The 18576-nt window shown below is 34.3% G+C and overlaps 1 protein-coding gene across 1 annotated transcript in view; it reads left to right on the top strand.

Annotated features, from left to right (window-relative positions):
• The window catches only part of Mical (Molecule interacting with CasL), a 538428-nt gene that overhangs the window by 278779 nt on the left and 241073 nt on the right, over positions 1-18576 (top strand). Inside the window, exon 15 of the mRNA XM_090406620.1 lies at positions 12166-12552. Coding sequence (XP_090262746.1) covers positions 12166-12552 — 387 coding nt within the window. The remainder of the gene's footprint in view (positions 1-12165; positions 12553-18576) is intronic.

Raw genomic sequence — 18576 nt, 5'->3', positions numbered from 1 at the left:
AGAAGGCAAGGGTGGTTGAGCTAACTTTTTGAGCTTACCCAGCACATAGTGGTTGTGATTGGTTATTGTGTCAACCAATCCAATTAAACGTTGTCACTTGTCATGAGTTGGGCCCTTTCTGTATCCAATGGCTGTATTACAAACAGCGGTTACACGTTTTCTGGAACTGATAATTTGAAAGTGGATGTTAGGAGAAAAAAGCTAATTGTTTTTTTCTTTTGCTTGTGCAGTATAGCATCTGCTGAGGTTGCAAATTTTTTTAACGGTATAGAGACATTTTTATTCTAGTCTTCAGAAACAACAGATAGTAAAAATATCTATTCCTGAATAAATATGAATATTCTGTGTATTATAAGACGTTGATCTACAACAAAATACCAGCATATGTGAGATTGATAAGACAGAAAAACCGCTGATACTAAAAAAAATTTTTAAAAAACGAACGAATGTAGGATTTCCAAAAGTGTGGATAATTCCGATAATGATTGGATGTTATGCACACTGAGTCTCAGTAAACAAAATAAAATTCTTGGAAAATGAAGCAAAATATAATCAAATTAGAGAAATACACATAACATATGTAACAAATTTTACGACATGATTTGCTGCTCCATCAAACCATGTTTATTCTTGCAATTCTCTCTCTCTTCATTAGTTTTTTTTTTTTTTTTAATTATGCCATCATAAATTCACTTATTCATTTTTAGACTTTATAGGATTGTGGTATTCACTCTACCCAGCAACTTATAGGACATACATATCACAAATGTTGATTATTAATAATTCGTTTACCATTAATGAAAGTGTTTCTACTCTCACTTATTCTTTCCTATTCTTACATGTCTTATAAATGATGGTTCACCTATTTTCATCTTTGAGTATTTCAAATATACCAACCGAATATAGTATTCTTCTTCACTGTTGTTTTCTAATAAATCTTAAAACCAACAGATTGTTCCCCCATTCTATGCAGAAGTATTCAAAGTTATCCTACAATTAATTGCCTTGGACCAATTAAGATGAGCGCTGATGCGCTATGCATTCTCAAAACTTTCATACATTGATAAAAATGCAATCACACGGTCATGAGCATCCGCAGGGGGGGGGGGACAAACTCGGGGGACAAATATTTTTTACTCGATCCCCTTGGATCGAGTAAAAAATATTCCACAAATTATATTGTAAAAGTGATATATGTAATCTTACGCCCTTGACCCTGGGATGCTTTGTCTTAAAATTTTATTATGGGTTGCCCTGTTTTGGCCCACGGTGGGGAAGCCATAGAACACATGTTGTATTGCAGCAATAAAACAAGTGTTCCTGTTTTTGGTTCGTCTTTTTCTGATTTGGGAAAAAAATGTTCATTACTATTGTCACTGAGTGAAATGTGAATTGTAAATTTTAGTGAAACAAACTTAAACAAATTAAACTTGATGTAAAATGAAAATGTATTTATAGTTTACATCAACAAATAATTACATTAAAAAAATGCTAAAAGATGTCTATTTGATGTGATTATTTAATTAAATAAATAATTATAAAAATTTATTGAGGTAATTATTTGTCTCCAAGCTTTGCCCCCCCCCCCTCCTCTGGAAAATTTTCTGCAGCCGCATGCCCTTGCATACAGTCAAACTGACATGAAATTTGTAGGATGGGTTGCATAACCCACACGACAGCACACCCAACCAAAATGGGCACACGATGCTACTGATATATATATATATGTCCTTTCGTCCATCAAATTCACTCCATACATCAATAAAACACACATATTCCTCCTACACAATCTACTCATGTACTTATTAGCAATCGTGGTCCTTCTTCTCAACTCTGTCCTATCATACTGAGGCAGCATACTCACAATTTTTGCTTCTGTAGTCTTCATTTTTGCTTCTTGCAGCAATTTTTATACCTTCTCTCATTGCATATTTCTCTCCTTTCAAATAATTTGTTCCTGCCATAACAATCATCTCTTTCTATTCTCTCTTCTACAAACTAACAGCATCACTAACATCCCTGATTTTTGGCACCTGGAAAACAGGCTTTCATCACTTGCTTGTTAAGTATGCCTTTTATCATCAAATCTCCATACAATACCATTTATTTATTCAGTAACAATACAGTCTCGCCATAAATACTCTTATAATGTCCACAGAATGGTGTGAGCCTGGTTCTGTTAGTGATGCTATGCACAGCCAATATTCACATGTTTATCAGTAAAGAGTTGTCTAGCTGTACAGGCTAGCATGTACTGGGGAGATTATGAGAACCACGTAGCTGTAATAGCACTTCACAAGATTGGAATGCAGCCACCTGTTATTTGCAACATGCTAAAAAACTTGGGATCAGTAGGACGTTTGTGTATCAGACTATTAACCGTTATAACGATACAGAAGACATCTGACTGCCAAAGAACAGGTCAACCACACTGCATTAGGATTCATCAACTTGTGAGGACTGTGAAGGCACACCTCAGCCATAATCCTGTGAGAACATGAAAACTGATAACTTAGGGTGAGAACCTATTATTGTTATACTGGACACTTTCTAATACCACAATTTATGCAGTAGAGGGTGATAAAATCAAAGGCATTTCTCCAGCAGTACATGAACAACAGACCCAGAGATATCCTCTTCACAGATGAGATTTTTCACCATTGAAGAGTCATTTAACTGCCAAAATGATCGGATATGTGCCCCAGATGCACAGCACATGCCATAGCAACCGGGATTAAGAGAGGTCATCACCCAGTGTGAGTGGTGGTGCTGATGGGTGGATGGGGGGATGATGAAATATCAGGGAGGTATCCAAGTTGAATTGCTGTGAGAAAGGAGTCAAAATCTCTGCCAATATATCAAGACACCATGCTGGAACTGGTACAACCCATGGACAGCACCTTGTTTCACAGTAGGCAGTTCCAACAAGACTCAATCCCTGCACACAAGGTGAGGACCACACAATAGTTGTCGGAGGCAAATGTGCATGACCACATATCACCATGTAATTTACTATCTGGAAATTCCAATCTGGATCCGTTGGACATCAAATTGTAGTTGGAGCTTGAGAGAGTAGCCTTCAAGCAATGGCAGTGCTTCCGTTGGATGTTGTGCATGTCACCATTGATGTGTGGCCTCACAGACATCTAGCACACATGAAGATAAAATGGGTGGCATTTCGGACATTGAGTGCTGATATATGCATGTTATACATGTGGTTTATATGTGCTAAAAGCTGTAAATGATTTATTTATAGATTAAAGGTTTATGCACTGTTCAAGTTGTAACAGTATTTATGGCTAGGCTAAGTATATTTTCTAAGTCATATATATTCTAGCAGATTCTTGCTAAGACAGACAGGTACTTGAAAGTTTTAATGCTTTACAGAGAATTAACTTCATCTAGTTTATTTTATATCTATATACTGAGTTGTTTATTTCTTATCTCTTTGTACTTTTTGAATTCATTTTATTTGATTTACTTATTCTTTTTTAAAATTCTTTCTGTTATTATTTAAACCATTGACATAGTGCTATATGGTCTCCACTGTGATGAAGCCATATTCTTTTTAATCAGAAAAGACCAAGGTGAATGACCAAATGCTGTTTAATTATGCTCACTATTACTTTCTTCCAATTTTCACGATGTAGGACATCCATTCTCAGTTCATATAAAAAAACTTCATTTGTTTAGATGATCTATTGTACTGTTATCTGCAAATTGGGAGCTCTCAATTCCTAAGTATTTTGGGTGATGGTTTTAGGTGTCCTGAGGTGAGACTAAATAAAATTGCTGGAAAAGCAATATGGATACCTTGATATCTTTAAAAAGTTTGTATTGTTCATTTAATTAAAAATTATCATCCTCAGCCTAGTGGACAGAAAATGATATAGGGATAGAATGTAAGGGATATATTTTCAGAGAGGATATACAGAGAGAGAATAGGACAAAAGGAAGGGTATTGCTGATGATGGCTGAAGAATTTCCAGCAACAAAAATAGAAGTTGAAGAGAATTTTAGGCTTGAGGGGGATGGTTCATTTGAGGTTTGAAGTAGAGGTCAATAGGACAACATATATTGTTAGTTGATGCTATAGACCTGTGGATGCCATGCATCATCAGGTTAGCACAATGATTGCAGGCCAGGCAATTATTATGGGGGATTTGAACTAAGTGGGACATAAATTAGAAGGAGGGAGAGAGGAAGGAAGAAAGGACACATGGCAAGATGGAAATGGAATTTATACAGTTACTAAGAGATAATTAACTGAAGTGAGAGATAATTATGCCAAAGAACAAGATGGAGGGATAATTTGCAAAGGTTTAACATGAGATGGTGGACATTGGCCAAAGACAGACATGTCTGTTTTTAGCCATTTGGGAGGCCTGTATCCAGCAGTGGATGGAAAGAGGCTAAAGAAGAATTACCTGAAACAGTATGTTGTGGAGGAGACCAAGGGTTTGAAATTGCTGGATTTGGTAATAGTATCAGAAAATGTATCCATAATCATGGTAGATTCATTCAGCCAAAGAAAGTGAGCATGCAGTCTTGTATTGGGAGGTTGCTAAACATGTGGAATTCATTGTCAAGAAAAGGTTTATGTTGAACTATAAAGCTGTAATTATGACTGATCTAGGACGCAGCTTGGAGCAGTGCCATGACTTATGAAACTGCAAGGAAAGACTGTCAGTAGTGCATGGGAAGCGGTCAGGGATTGTTTGAGAGTAGCAACATCAGACTGTATACCCACAATCAAGAGGATAAATTAACTGCTGGTTAAGTGGATGAATAGAGATATAAAATAGGAATTGCAGAAAAAGAAAAAATTGTGGAGGGAATATAAAGAAAAAATGGGTTTCTAAAGATCCAGTGCCAGATACCTGGGAGGAAACCTATACACCTAATTAGTAGGTATCCGTTTAAACAGGATCTCTGCTGTTTTTGTCAGGTAACCAGGATGAAGAGTGAAAAGTGTGATGCTGGAAAAAACTCCAACTCAACATCTAGAAAAAGAAGAAAGATGAATCCAGCATCAGAAGAATTGAAGATAGAAACCAATCATCATAAAGGAGTACAAATGAGAAGGAATCCGAACTTGCAAAAGAACTCAAAAGTGCCACTTGGGCATAATTGCTGTTACTCCAAAAAACACTAAAACAGGTGAGATCCTGCTAAATAATAAATATGGAATGTTATATTTGGGCAGTAACAATCAAGTAGTACATATTGAAAAAAAAAAAAATCTGTCAAAAGCTTGAAATATGGAAAGGCAGCTGAAGTAGATGATATTCAACCAGAAATGCTCAAATATGGAAGTATAAAAGTTTTGAAGTGGTTATGCTGCATAATTCAGAGGGTTCAGAAGGTTGAATTCCAGATGATTGGAGCAGAGTTTTCATAGTTCCCATCTATAAAAAAAGGACATTAAAACTGAATGTAGGAATTCCAATGGAATTTCTGTACTGAAGGTAAGATTTATGCAAGCATATTTGAGAAGAGGCTGAGAAAAATTGTTGAACAGAATGAGAACAAGCTGGTCACTTTATAACAAGTTGAGAAATCATGGGAATATAACAACTATACTTGAGTTTTGTAGATCTGGAATAGGCATACACCAGAGGTAAGCTTTTAAAAATTCTACAGTTATATGGAGTAAATGGAACTTTATACAGAGCAGTACATAATCTTATTTAAATTGTAAATCAACAGTTAGAATTGAAGGAAATATAATCATCTATGCATTATGAAAGAAAGTATCATTAAACCTGATATTAGAATTCTTCTTCTTCGTCTATGATCTCTTATGCTTTTAAGCGTCGAGATTTTGCCAAAGAGATTTCCATGCCGTCCTGTCCAAGGTTTGTTGTTTTGCTTCTTTCCAGTTAATTCCCTTCTTTTCCAATTTTTCTTTAATTTCCTTTTGCCAACCTTTCCTGGGTCTGCCTATGTTCTTTTTCCTATTTTCTGGCTTTCGTATACAGTTTTTGCTATTCTTCCTTCTTCCATTCGATTAAGATGTCCAAACCATCTCATTCGAACTTGTGTTATGAATTGATTCAGAGGTGCAACTTGAAGACTGTCTCTTATGGTTTGATTTCTTATTCGGTCTAGTCTTGTTTTTTGTGCCACTTTCCTGAGATATTTCATTTCAATTGTTTGTAGTTTATTTGTGTTTCCTTTTGTTAAACACCAAGACTCACAACTGTATGTTAATGTTGGTAGAAACACTGAACGGTACACTGCCAGTTTGGTATTCTGGGTGACTTCTTTCTTATCTAGAAGTGGGCCTTCCATTGCATAGAATAGCTTTGTTCCCCCTCTTATCCTGTTGTTAATTTCTGTGTCTAGTCTACCATCTTTTGTATATATGATCCCAAGTATTTAAAGGAGTGGACTTGTTCCAGTTGATGATTCTCTATTTTTATTATGTGTTTTTGTTGGTTTCTAGATATGATCATTGTTTTAGTTTTATTTATATATATATATGGTCATATTCCTTTTCTTTGTTTCTTCATACCAAATGTTGATATTGTACTGCAGATCTTCAGCTGTATTTGCTAGAATCACTACATCATCTGCAAAAGCCATGTGTGAAATCCTGGTTTCTTTCAGTTTCCTGTATCCTAGGTGGAATTTTTTTGTTTTTGTTTGGCATGCCTTTAAAATTTCATCCATTACTATGATGAAGAGAAGAGGGCTAAGGATACAGCCTTGCCTCACTCCTACATTTGTTTCAAATTCTTTTGATCTATTATTATAGGTTCTTACATAATTTCTGTTACTTTTGTAGAGGCTTTGTATCAGAGAAAACTTTGGAATATGGAAAAGAACTACATTCATGTTTTATAGATTTTGAGAAGGCCTTTGACCGAGTTCCCAGACACTTAATATGGCAAACATTAAAGAAAAACAAGATACAAGATAACTTAATAGCAGCCATATTAAGTGTCTGGGAACCCGGTCAAAGGCCTTCTCAAAATCTATAAAACATGAATGTAGTTCTTTTCCATATTCCAATGTTTTCTCTGATATTTGTCTAAGACTGAAGATAAGATCCTGTGCGCTTCTATTTTTTCGAAAGCCATATTGCATTTCATCCAGTGTATCCTCTATTTGATTCCTAAGCCTCACTTCTAAAATACGGGCATATAATTTTCCTGGAATGCTTAAGAGCAAAATTCCTCTGTGGTTTCCACATTTGCGGTTGTCTCCTTTCTTAAATATAGGGATTATTATAGCTACTTTTTGGGAATAATTTTCTTTTTCCATACAACATTGAATAGGTGTAAAAGAAATTTTCTTGCTTTTGTTCCTAAATTCTTTACCATTTCTGGTGTTATTTGGTCATGGCGTGCTGATTTGCCCAGTTTTATTTTATTTATTGCTGCTAACAATTCATTTGCATGAATTTCTTCACTCTGATCTTCTATTTTGCTTGTGTGTCTTGCTCTTAGGGTTCTATTTTTTCCATGTCCTGCATCTTCCAATAATTCTTGAAAGTACTGTTTCCATCTTTCCATGATGTCTTCGGAATTTGAGTAACTTTCCATCCTTATTTTTGATAAACTTTATGGGGCATTCTTTCTCTGACCTCATTCTTCTTAAAACATTATAGAAGAGTTTCTGGTTTCCTTTAAAAATTTGTTCTAAAGTATGTCCGAAGTCTTCCCAGCATTTTCTTTTCTCTTCTTTCACTAAGATTTTAACTTTATTTCTTTGGTTGTTGTATAGTTATTTATCAACCTGCAGCTTTGATGTTATATATCTCTTCCAAAATTGCTTTTTCTTTTTAATTTCTTCTTTTAGTTCTTCAGTCCACCAAGGTGTTTTATGTTTCTTCTGTTTATTATTTAATGATACACCACAAATTTCTTTGCTTGTTTCTAGAAGTGTTTTGAACCTGTACCATAGGTTTTCTACATCTTGGTCTTCATATATCTCTTTTTCTACTTCTTTCATCTTCTCTTCTATTTTACTTTTATAATCAATGGCTGTTTCTTCTTTCTTTAGTTTGTAGTTCTTTATCTTAACATTTATTTCCTTGCTACTTTTTCTATATTTTTCAACTTTTATTTTATGGATTGTTTCCAATACTAATAAGTAGCAGGCACTGCCTATTTCAGGACCTCTATAGACTTGCATTTTTTGTATACTTCCAGTACGATCTGCTTATGATGGTGTAGTCGATTATAGATTTTTTGTTTTTACTGGGCTCTTCCCTGGTAAACTTATGGATTTCTTTATGCTTGAACATAGTATTCACTATTACTAAATTATTTGTAAGGCAAAGATTTATTATTCTTTCTCCATTATTATTCCGGTTATTTCTCCTTGTGATCCCAACACTTGTTTCTTTTTCTTATCTACTTGATTCCCTACCCAGCCATTAAGGTCTCCTAGTAGCATGATATGCCCTTGAACTTCTTCAATTGTTTTTTTGTAAGAGTTTGAAGAATTCATCTTTAATTTCTTTATTAGCGTTATCATTTGGGCCATATGCAACAACTACAGTGAATACTTGGTTGTCTGATTTAAAATCTACAGAGATTGTCAACAACCTTTCGTTTATTAGTTGCCATTTAGTAATATATTCTTTGAGATCTGGTTTAATTATGCAAGCTACCCCTTGTTTTCCTCATTCTCTTGGGTTTACCTCTAAATAGAAAAGTATATACCCATCTTTCATTTTCTGGCAACCTTGACCTTTCTTTTTTTGTTTCTGTGACTGCTAGCAGATCTAATCTTGATTTTTTAAATTCATCTATTAATTCATTTTCTTTTCCATGTAGACTTTTAACGTTCCATGTTCCGTATCTCGTGCACCTTTTTCCTCGCTTTGTCGTTAACCATTTAGGCAGTTCGGCTATCTCTTTGTTATTTCTTTTAATGGGTGAAATTTTAAGGTGTGCAGGGGATTAGCCTTCAGCACCTGAGTCTGGTGGTGGGGCTGCCACCTTCGAGGCCCCCAGACCGGCCTATGAGGGAAGTGCTATCCTGTTGGTCCACAGGAGGTATTTTATTTCCCTCCTACCCTTCATGGTAAACTATGACGAGCATTCCCCGATCCGCCACCAGGTGATGCGCCCGATGCGGATTACAGGTGTCCCCACATGTGGATATTAGAATTGGAGATGTCAAACTTAGCTCTTTGCTTTATGCTGCTGATGTTGTAATCCATCTAGTGCAAGTTTCCAGTATTCCCTTAACTAAATTGAATAACATACTGTAACAAATTTGGTGAAAATCACCAATTAAAAGACCAAACTATGAATATATATAAGGACATGGGAAACTTCAGCTGCTTTCATGATGGAGAACTAATAGAATAAGTAAAATATTTCAGCTGTTTAGCACAGTGTTTAGTTTAGATGCCAAATTAAATAGGGAATAAGCAAAGCCTGTATTGGTGGCAAGCCAGTTGAATAAATTTATATGGAATATGGCAGAAATTAGCCAAAATACTAAACTAGCAATATATAAGACAGTGTTCAAACCATTTCTGAAGTATTGAGCTGAGAGTTGGGTAGTAATAGAGCACTTGATCAAAGATTAGAGACCATAGATATGAGATTTCTGAGAATTAGGATGCTTGAACAGATGGCATTAATGACAAAATTGTATTAAAAATGAAGATATTAGGAAGGAACTTGAGGCTGTTAGCATTCATGAATGTGTGATTGAGGCTAATTTAAAGTGGTATGGTCACTTAAACAGAATAGCAGTAGCAGAATAAGTATTTGATGTCTGGGCCCTTTTCCTGACCAAAGTCTAGGTGGTTTGATTTAGTCAGAAGTGTCTTAAAAGAACAAACAGGTAGATATGATAATATTAGAGTAGTGAGAAGTAATAGACTAATTTGGTGAGAAATTGTTGAAGGAAAAATTGTTGGAGCTTAGTATTCATGTAAACTTAATCATGTAGTACTTTCATACTAGCCTGTAAACACTTTGAGGGTACATATCAGAAAGTTGATGATGATCAGCATACAGGGAGTGGAAAGGAAGAATGAGGTGACTGATAGTAAAGATAAAGAAGAGAATAAGATAGTTCCATTACATAAAGCTTGCTCCCAGACAGAAATAGAAAATTACAGCCCAGTTAATATCTCTGAGGTGGTGGTTAAAGTATGAAAAAGTTGGTTAAAAGAAAAATTCAGGAATGGATGGATAGGAATATGGTACTGTATAGGAGACAACATGGCTTTATAAAAGGGAAATCCTGCCTCAGTAATTTATTCACATTTTAAAATAAGGTGACGGAAGAATTGAATAAAAGAATTGGTTACACTATGATACTGCTGGACTTTGGCAGAATACTGCATGGAAATTTAACTTATTACATAAATTTGAGCAAATGGGAATGGATATGAGTTTGGCAGCATAGATACGGAATTGGGAGATTGACAGACATCAGGGGGTGATGTACGGTGGAGTGGAATCAAGGCAAATGAGAGTGGCTAGTGGAATGTCCTATGGCTCTGCACTCAGACCACTACTCTTTAATTTGTAGATTAATGATATAATAATAAAGAGAATTATTGTGGCATTGCCTCTGATGAAGTTGTTTATTCTAAGTCTCAATTCTGGCAGAGTTCCTAAAGAAAGAGGGGAAGTTCCATTACATAAAGGTGGATCCAAGACTGAAGTATCAAATTACAGACCAGTTAGTATCTTAGGATTGGCAGTTAAAGTATTGGAAAAGTTGATTATAGGTAAAATCCAGGAGTGAATGGATAGGAATATGATTCTTCATTGCACGCAGCATGATTTGTAAAATGTAGTTCCTGCCATAGTAATTTATTCACATTTTCTAATAGTGACAGCAGAATTAGACGAGGGAAATTACTACACTATGATATTGCTGGATTTTGCAAAGGCATCAGATAGAATACCCCATAGAAAACTATTACATAAGTTAGACAAAATGGAAATAGATAGGAAGACTAGTGGCATGATTAAGGGTGTCTGGCTCCAGAACACCAGAGAGTAATATAAGATGGAATGGAAGCTAGGAGAATGAGAAATAGTGGAATGCCTCTAAGCTCTGTACTAAGGACTATTCATTAATTTGCATATATTAATGATATAAGGGGAAGGGAAATGTTCAGTTGTTTGGTGATGATGCGAAACTGGGGAGTAAAAGTATTCTGAATGATGATGATTTAAATAAATTGGCATTTTGGGTGAAAGATAATAGTTATCATTTTAATATTGCAAAATGTAAGGTTATGCAATTCAGATTGAAATGATTTCATTCTCTGTATCACATTTAGTGTTATTGGATTGCAGGAAATTGGTAATGCTAGGGATTTTGGAGTATGGTGGACAGAGATTTGAAGTTCAGTGGGAGAGGGAAGGGAATATTGCAAAATTGGCAAAATAGCTCAAACCATTACTTAGATGTTGAAAAGTACACTAACAAAGATAGGAAAGTTATTATCGCTCTTTATAAGGCTGTGATTTGCCTGCATGTTGTCTCTATTATGCACAGATTTCATTACCTTGGTTTCTTTCAGATTAGTGCATGGTGGCAAGGATCCCTCTGGACCCTCCACAAGTGTCCAAGCTGGTGATAGTTTGTGGAATGCTTCCTATGAGGATTGATTGAAGGTGTAAGGGTTGCAAAGTTTAGTTGATAGGCAGAAAAAAAGGAAGAAGTGATAGAAATTTAAAAGTTACTAAAGAAGTTCTATAAGATTGACAGAAGAGATTCTTCAATATATGAGAGAGAGAGGGGGGGGGGTCACCCCTGGAAGTTGTATAAGGATGTGCAGATTAGATCTTTTGCTTAGGGTAAATTACTGTGGATTGCCAGAGGTAATTGTGAGAGTCTTGACAGTGAATGAGTTTAAGGAGAGGTGTGTATAAAGGTTAGTGTGGATCTCCTTCTGTGAGCCTTCTAACTCCATGGAGATACCCACATATTAATTAATAAATTTATATTTTAATGTATACTATCCACAAGAGCTTGGAAACCTATATAGCACAGAGTACTGCAGATCAACCAAATTAGATACATTGGGAACCCATGCTCTGTACTATGGTAAAAAAAAATTCCCAGTTAATTTTTTTTTTTTTTTTTAAATTTCAGAAAATAGAAAATTAGGTTGATAAAAATGTTAAGCTGGAGTAATATGTTAAATATTTTGTGTTGTTGTTTTTTCAGGACCTAGATGCTAGTGTTCCTTTGACTGATTATAAAAGTTTGTCATCCGGGCAAACAAGGCAGTCTTTCAGTTCTAGAGTGAGAGACCTGGAAGAAAAAATGAAACAGAATACAGGTCTTAGATGCCATCTCCTTGAAATTCAGAATTGTAATAATATCCAGACTTCGTCAGCTGGTAGAATTAACTGTGATGAATGGAATACCAAACTACAAGATAATATGAAACATACTGGGAAGGAAAGTAGTGAGAAGTTAAAGGTTGGTCGTCTTAGAAAAGATGAATGGAATGTTAAACTTTTAGAGGAGAAAATTAAACAACAAAAAGATTTACCAAAAAGTACAGTTGTCGAGAGGCCTAAAGTCATGCAGGAAATCTTTGATAATAAAGTAAGTTTCTTATATAAATTAGATTTAATGTATAATTTTTTTTGTGTTTTGAAATGCTGAATTTATGCACATTTTATCAACTCTCACATGCTGCTTAATTACACTCCTTATTCAAAGTTTCATGCTACTGCTATTGGTACAACTATACTTAGATTTACTAAAAAGTGCAGCAGTAGCTGAAATACTAGAATCATGTATTCTAATAATATGGTAAATTTTTTGTGTGAATGAATACACACTTCCTTCCCCACACACACACCTTTTTTAGCATATTCTGAATTCACTAACATTTAATCAGCTCAGTGCTTGTTATATTATACTTGACAAATTATTATATTCTTATTTAATTCTTTATCCACATGTGAGCAAGTGTCTTCACAATTAGTGTACTTGTACATAGAGGCTGTTGGCCTCGCATTATTTGCTTCACTGTCCCATAATGCAAAAACATAATGGAAAGGACAACTACCCAGACTGGTTTTGACCTTTATTGAGATCTTATTAGTGGGATCCAGATCTTTTGAAACAGCTTACCTTATGCATTTCCTAAAGAATATAATCTGCTTCAGATCTAATGTTAACAAGTTCTGCATTTTCATCACATTTGATACCATGGATTTCCATCCATGGTATCAAATATGATATAACAATATATTTTATTTTAATTGGTTAGAATGTTTCAGATATGTATCCATGCTGGTGCATTGACTTCAAGGATCAACATGCGTATTCTAAAGAATGAAGCTGTGATATATAAAAAGATCAAAATATTTACTGTTAACATATACAGGGTGGTTCAAAATTCCACGTACAAACTTTGAGGGGAGGTAGAGAATACATTATACTATCCTTCAATTATTAACTTCAGAGTTCCATATCCCTGGAGAGTATTAAAGATGCATATAAAAACTTTTCCGATATTAGAGAACTTAACTCGGTAGTTTATTATACCTTTCTGGCTCTCTTTCCTTGCTTGCCTACTACATTCCTGTCACCAAGTGACACCTGTTCTAAATACAACTAACATGCTTGTCCGTTACCAAGATTCAAAACGAAACTCAAGTGACAACATGGCTGTTACTTTTGTTACAGCCATTGTTACTACAGTGCTCGCATGCTATGAGTGTTTGACACAGAAATGCTACGGTAAGCAACATAAATTAATTTATAACGTACGTACAACATTTCAGATTGTTATTCCCTAAGAATTACTATATGCAGTAAGCAATTTTACTACTTATAACAACATTTAAGTTCTTTTTGTTACACTTCTGCTTAACCACATGGCAGCTCCAGTAATACCTAAGCACATAACTGCATTACTTAATGTGAACACATGCATATTGTGTGGGTGTGTATATATGAGATTACTTTATTGTATAAAAAAAAACAGATTCCATATTAATAAATTTTTTGCTCAGTTTATATAAAACTATAAAAGTTGAACATAAGTGAAACATTTATGTGAGATTTTTAACCTTTCATATCTGTACATAGATCTATGTATAGATACAAATGGCTATTCAAAGAAAGTACTGAGTCTATACTTCATAGACTAAACCTTAATTGTAATGATTGTCTTACTATCCCAAAAGTTTGGGAAATTGTTATACTCTATGAGTTAAGTAGATTTAATTTAACAAATGTGCAACTACTCATACAGAAGTCTTCAAATTTGGCACATGTTGTTCTGTTGTCAAAATTCTTTAATTTTGTTCTTCATTCTCACTAATGATTTCTTATGATATTTAAGATGAAATATTTGTAAATTAAATATAATTTTTTACTGTGACACACTTGAGAATGATTAATTGTTATTTCTGTGTTGTGGATGGATGGATTTTATTAAAATTCAGTATTTGAAATCTTCACAGAAGTGTGTCAAGCATTTCACTTAGACTTTTTTTTGCATGTGCAAAATTTGAAAGAATATTTTGAATTTGTACAAAACAATAACTCTACTTTGAGCAGATGGAATTGAAGGAAATTTGATATTTTAGAGCATGTACTGAATGTGTCACCTCAATTTTGGTTACAGAAATACTATCATTATTGGAAAAATGTGGTAAAACAATTTCAAATGACCATAATAATTCACTCTGACTATGGAATTTAATGATGTTTGGTGTATAGAATCTAGATTAAACTTTTGAGTTATTTCAGCTTATGATTTCAGCTGGACCATTTTTTGTGACAGAACAAAATTATAAAAGAAAATAAGTGAAAAATCGTTCTACATTCCAGTTATAATAAGTGATGTCGCTATACTGCAAGACTTGGATATATTTTGTTAGTAGGTAGTAGATGCCTTATTGAAGTTTATTGGAGGTCTGAAGTGACAATTGTCATGTTTGATATTCAGAGCAGGGGGTTCCTTCCTGCTTTTCTCTGTGCAGGGTGAGAGTGATACCCTTCAAGGTAAACATACTTCAAGACCCATAACATCCTCCATTTCGAGGATACAACAGTTAAAATAGTGGTGCTGCCAGTTAGTGCACAAGCTTGAACCTGTCAGTAACGATTCAGTAGGCTTCCCAGTCAACTCATGCATAATCCTACAGCCACATACTCTGCCAGGTCATGCCTGGAGAGGAAATTCAAGTAGCGGTATATGTTAATTCCTCTTTATATCTGTGTTTTATGGTATCAATCTGAAGAAGTACGCAATATTTTTGTATGAAACTAGTCATTGATTTATTAAATTATCTTACTTTTTTACATGTTTTTTTGCCAGTATTAATTTAATAATTATGAATACTATAAACATAGGAATATAAACCACACACAATATGTATATTTTATAGCATATAGGATATTGTCATATGGCCATAGTGTTTAACCCATAATTAGTTGCACCTTTTTTTTTGTTACATAATTAGTTGCACGGGGTCATAAATCACTCCTTTCTCCACAACTGATTCAGTGTGGGGGTAGCAAAAAACTCAGCTACTCGAAATTGCAACAACTATCATTTGAATGATGGCTGGGTCAAATAGACTCCATGCAACTAATTGAAGGGTAATAGGACAATGGTGGCCAAGACAACTTTGTTAGAGGAGTTTAAATCATGGGTTTTTTTTGGTACAGTCTTTGTGTGTATGTGAAATGTATATGTTATGAAGGGGCAAAAAAAATTTGTGAAAGGGAAGCAAAACTTCATAAGTGAATGTGTCATGTTATGAGAGTGATTTCCAGTTGGGTGAGGTGAGTAAAAAGCGGGACAAGAAGAGTGGAGAATGGTCGAAAGGAAAAGAAGCCCATTATGTGTCATATTTTGTCGAACACTTTGGCAACATCCAGGACAGGGGGTGGGCAACCTTTTCAAGTGTGATGCCAAAATTGTGAAATCTCTTTGATGCAAAATTTTTCATGTGCCAACCGAAATTTTGGGGAACATATTATTATTTGGTATCTTTTAAGTATTGGGAGAACTTTTTAAAATATTAAAAATCGCACTACAATAGTAAAATTAAAGAATATTGTAAGAGTGATTATTGTAAGTCATGTAAGATTGAATGAATGTAAAAGTTAGTGACTGAATTTTTATTTGAAAGGCCTTCTATCCTGTTGATAGCGTGCATATTTTTTATTTGCCTTTAAGTGTAATTCTAGCTGCCATATACAGCCACACAATTTAAAGACACAATTTTTAACATTGGCAAAAGAATACACAATAATATTAATTTTGTGTTTTTGTTTTTTTATATAAAGATCAATCAGACACAAGTTTTTTCAATATATTACACTGCATGATCTCATAATCGTTTTACTTGACTAAAGCACATAAAAGAAAATAAAATTAAAGATATTCTTTTATTAAATCTTAATCCCTTACGAGTAATACAAAAATAATTACAGATAAAATAAAATGTTATTTTACTCACATAATATATTAAACAGAAGTTAATCTTTACCATTTTTTAACGGAAAACATCAAATCAATGCCATAGAAAGAAAAATAGTGGACATTTTATTTATTTAGCATCAGTGAGACTTCTGCTGCTGCATCACTGATGACAGATCATTTATATCAGGTTTATATTTTGCAATCTTTAGAGATATGCATGCGCTACTAGTTTCATCTGTAAGGCTACTCCTATTATGAGACTTAACAAAGTTCATCACTGAGAACAATGATTCACAAGAATATGTAGATTCAAAAATGTATAGTAATGCTGTTGCAAGAGTTTTTAAACATATAAAAGTTTCTAGAATATTATTCCAAGTCTTTAGTACCTTGTTTTTTGAATTTCTCTCTGTTACTGAAGTCTCTAATCGCTCCTTTTCAATATTTTCCAAGTCAACTCTGAGGTCAAGAGATTTCTGTCTCCAAATTGAGCTACTGAAAATCAATCAGCTGCATTTCAAAATCATCCATATTAATCCGCAAAAAATCTGCAAGTTTAATTCATCCAATTTTATAGTGATTGGAAACTTAATGAATTTTGCAGTCTCTTCTAATTCTCTGAACTTAACAAATCTTAGAGAGAACTACTCAACACTTGACACAATGAAGTTTAAAAATAGCTTTTAAAGACATCAGTGTTTAGGTTTCGAAAATATCTAAATCTCTCACTGTCTACATCCCTCTTAAAAACTCCTAGTTTCATTTCAATGCCTTTATGTCATCAAACATAACATCAAGAGTCTTACCAGAGCGCTGTAATTGGAGGTTCAAATCATTTAAATGTTTGCAAAAATCTGCAAAAAACATCAATTTACAAACCTACATGATGTGATACATTTCTTCATAAGACATTTGTTGATTAGTCAAAAAGAGATTTATCTCATCCAGGCATTCAAGACCTCGACTAAGACAACAGACATTGTTGTACATTATCAGTTTTTTGTATACCGAATCCACCTCATTCAATAGATTCTGAAATTGGCTTTTATTCAAAGCACATGTAGAAATATAATTAACAACTTTGGTTACTGTTTGCATCACTTCTTGAAGTTCCTGTAGGCCAGCTTTTGCACATAAAGTCTCTTCATGTACGATGCAATGAAAACCTATCAGTGGATGACCAAGATGTTTTGCAAATAGATTTACAAATCCTGCTTCCTTACCAGTCATGCTGGGTGAACCATCTGTTGTGATGGATACCACTTTTGAAATATCAATTTGCTGAATAGATAATTTATTCATAACTGCTTTACATATTTCAACACCAGTTACAGGTAGTGTTACAAGGTTAATCGTCTGTTTGCATATTTCGCCAACCCTACAAAATCGAGCAAAGATTGCTAGCCTAGATGATGTAATGTCTGTGCTCTCATCAACACAAATAGAAAAGAACTTATGTGAAGCCAAATCTTTTGTTAATTGTTCTGCTGTATTGCTTTCCAACTTAAGTATCTATCCTTAACTGTTTTTCCTACTCACAGGCAAGTCTTTAATTCACTGAATAATTTTTACCTTTTCTGAAAGATTGTCAAAAAGGAAAGGAGCAGCTATCCTTTCCTAATTTATGCTCACGTGTATACCTACACATTTTACCGTGTAGGCATTCAGAACTGAAATCATGCAGAATAGGTTGGTTACTCCTTATTCCCGGAGATGTCCTATGTCTCTGTGGAAGCATGTGTTCACGGGGCCGGTTTCCTCATGTCATCACATTCTAGCCATACTTCTTTAGCATACTTCCCATCACTGAGTGGTTTTCCATGTTGGGCAATAACTTTTGAAACCTCAAAACTAACTGCAACTAAATTGGAACTAGGCCTACCTGAAATAAATTTCATCAAAGTATCGGATTGTTTTTGTCTTGCTGAGTTCACGAGAAAAAATTTTTCAGTCCAGTATTCTAAATCATCTTTATTTGGATGTCTATGTTTCTTTGCTGGTTGCTGTGACATTTTGTACAATCTGTAAAGAGTAGGAAGCAAATAAAAATATATGATAATGGTATATTTATATATATAGCATAAATATGGATAGATAAAAAGGAGAAAAAATCAAGAGGGGAATAAAGTGAAAGGCAAAAAGTAAAGTACAACTGAATGACCAAAGTTGTACAACCA

This window comes from Typopeltis vanoorti, chromosome 16 (assembly GCF_054136105.1).
Source record: "Typopeltis vanoorti isolate ZY-2024b chromosome 16, IOZ_Tvanoo_1.0, whole genome shotgun sequence".
NCBI lineage: Eukaryota > Metazoa > Arthropoda > Arachnida > Uropygi > Thelyphonidae > Typopeltis > Typopeltis vanoorti.
This window is presented reverse-complemented; position numbering and strand designations above follow the sequence as displayed.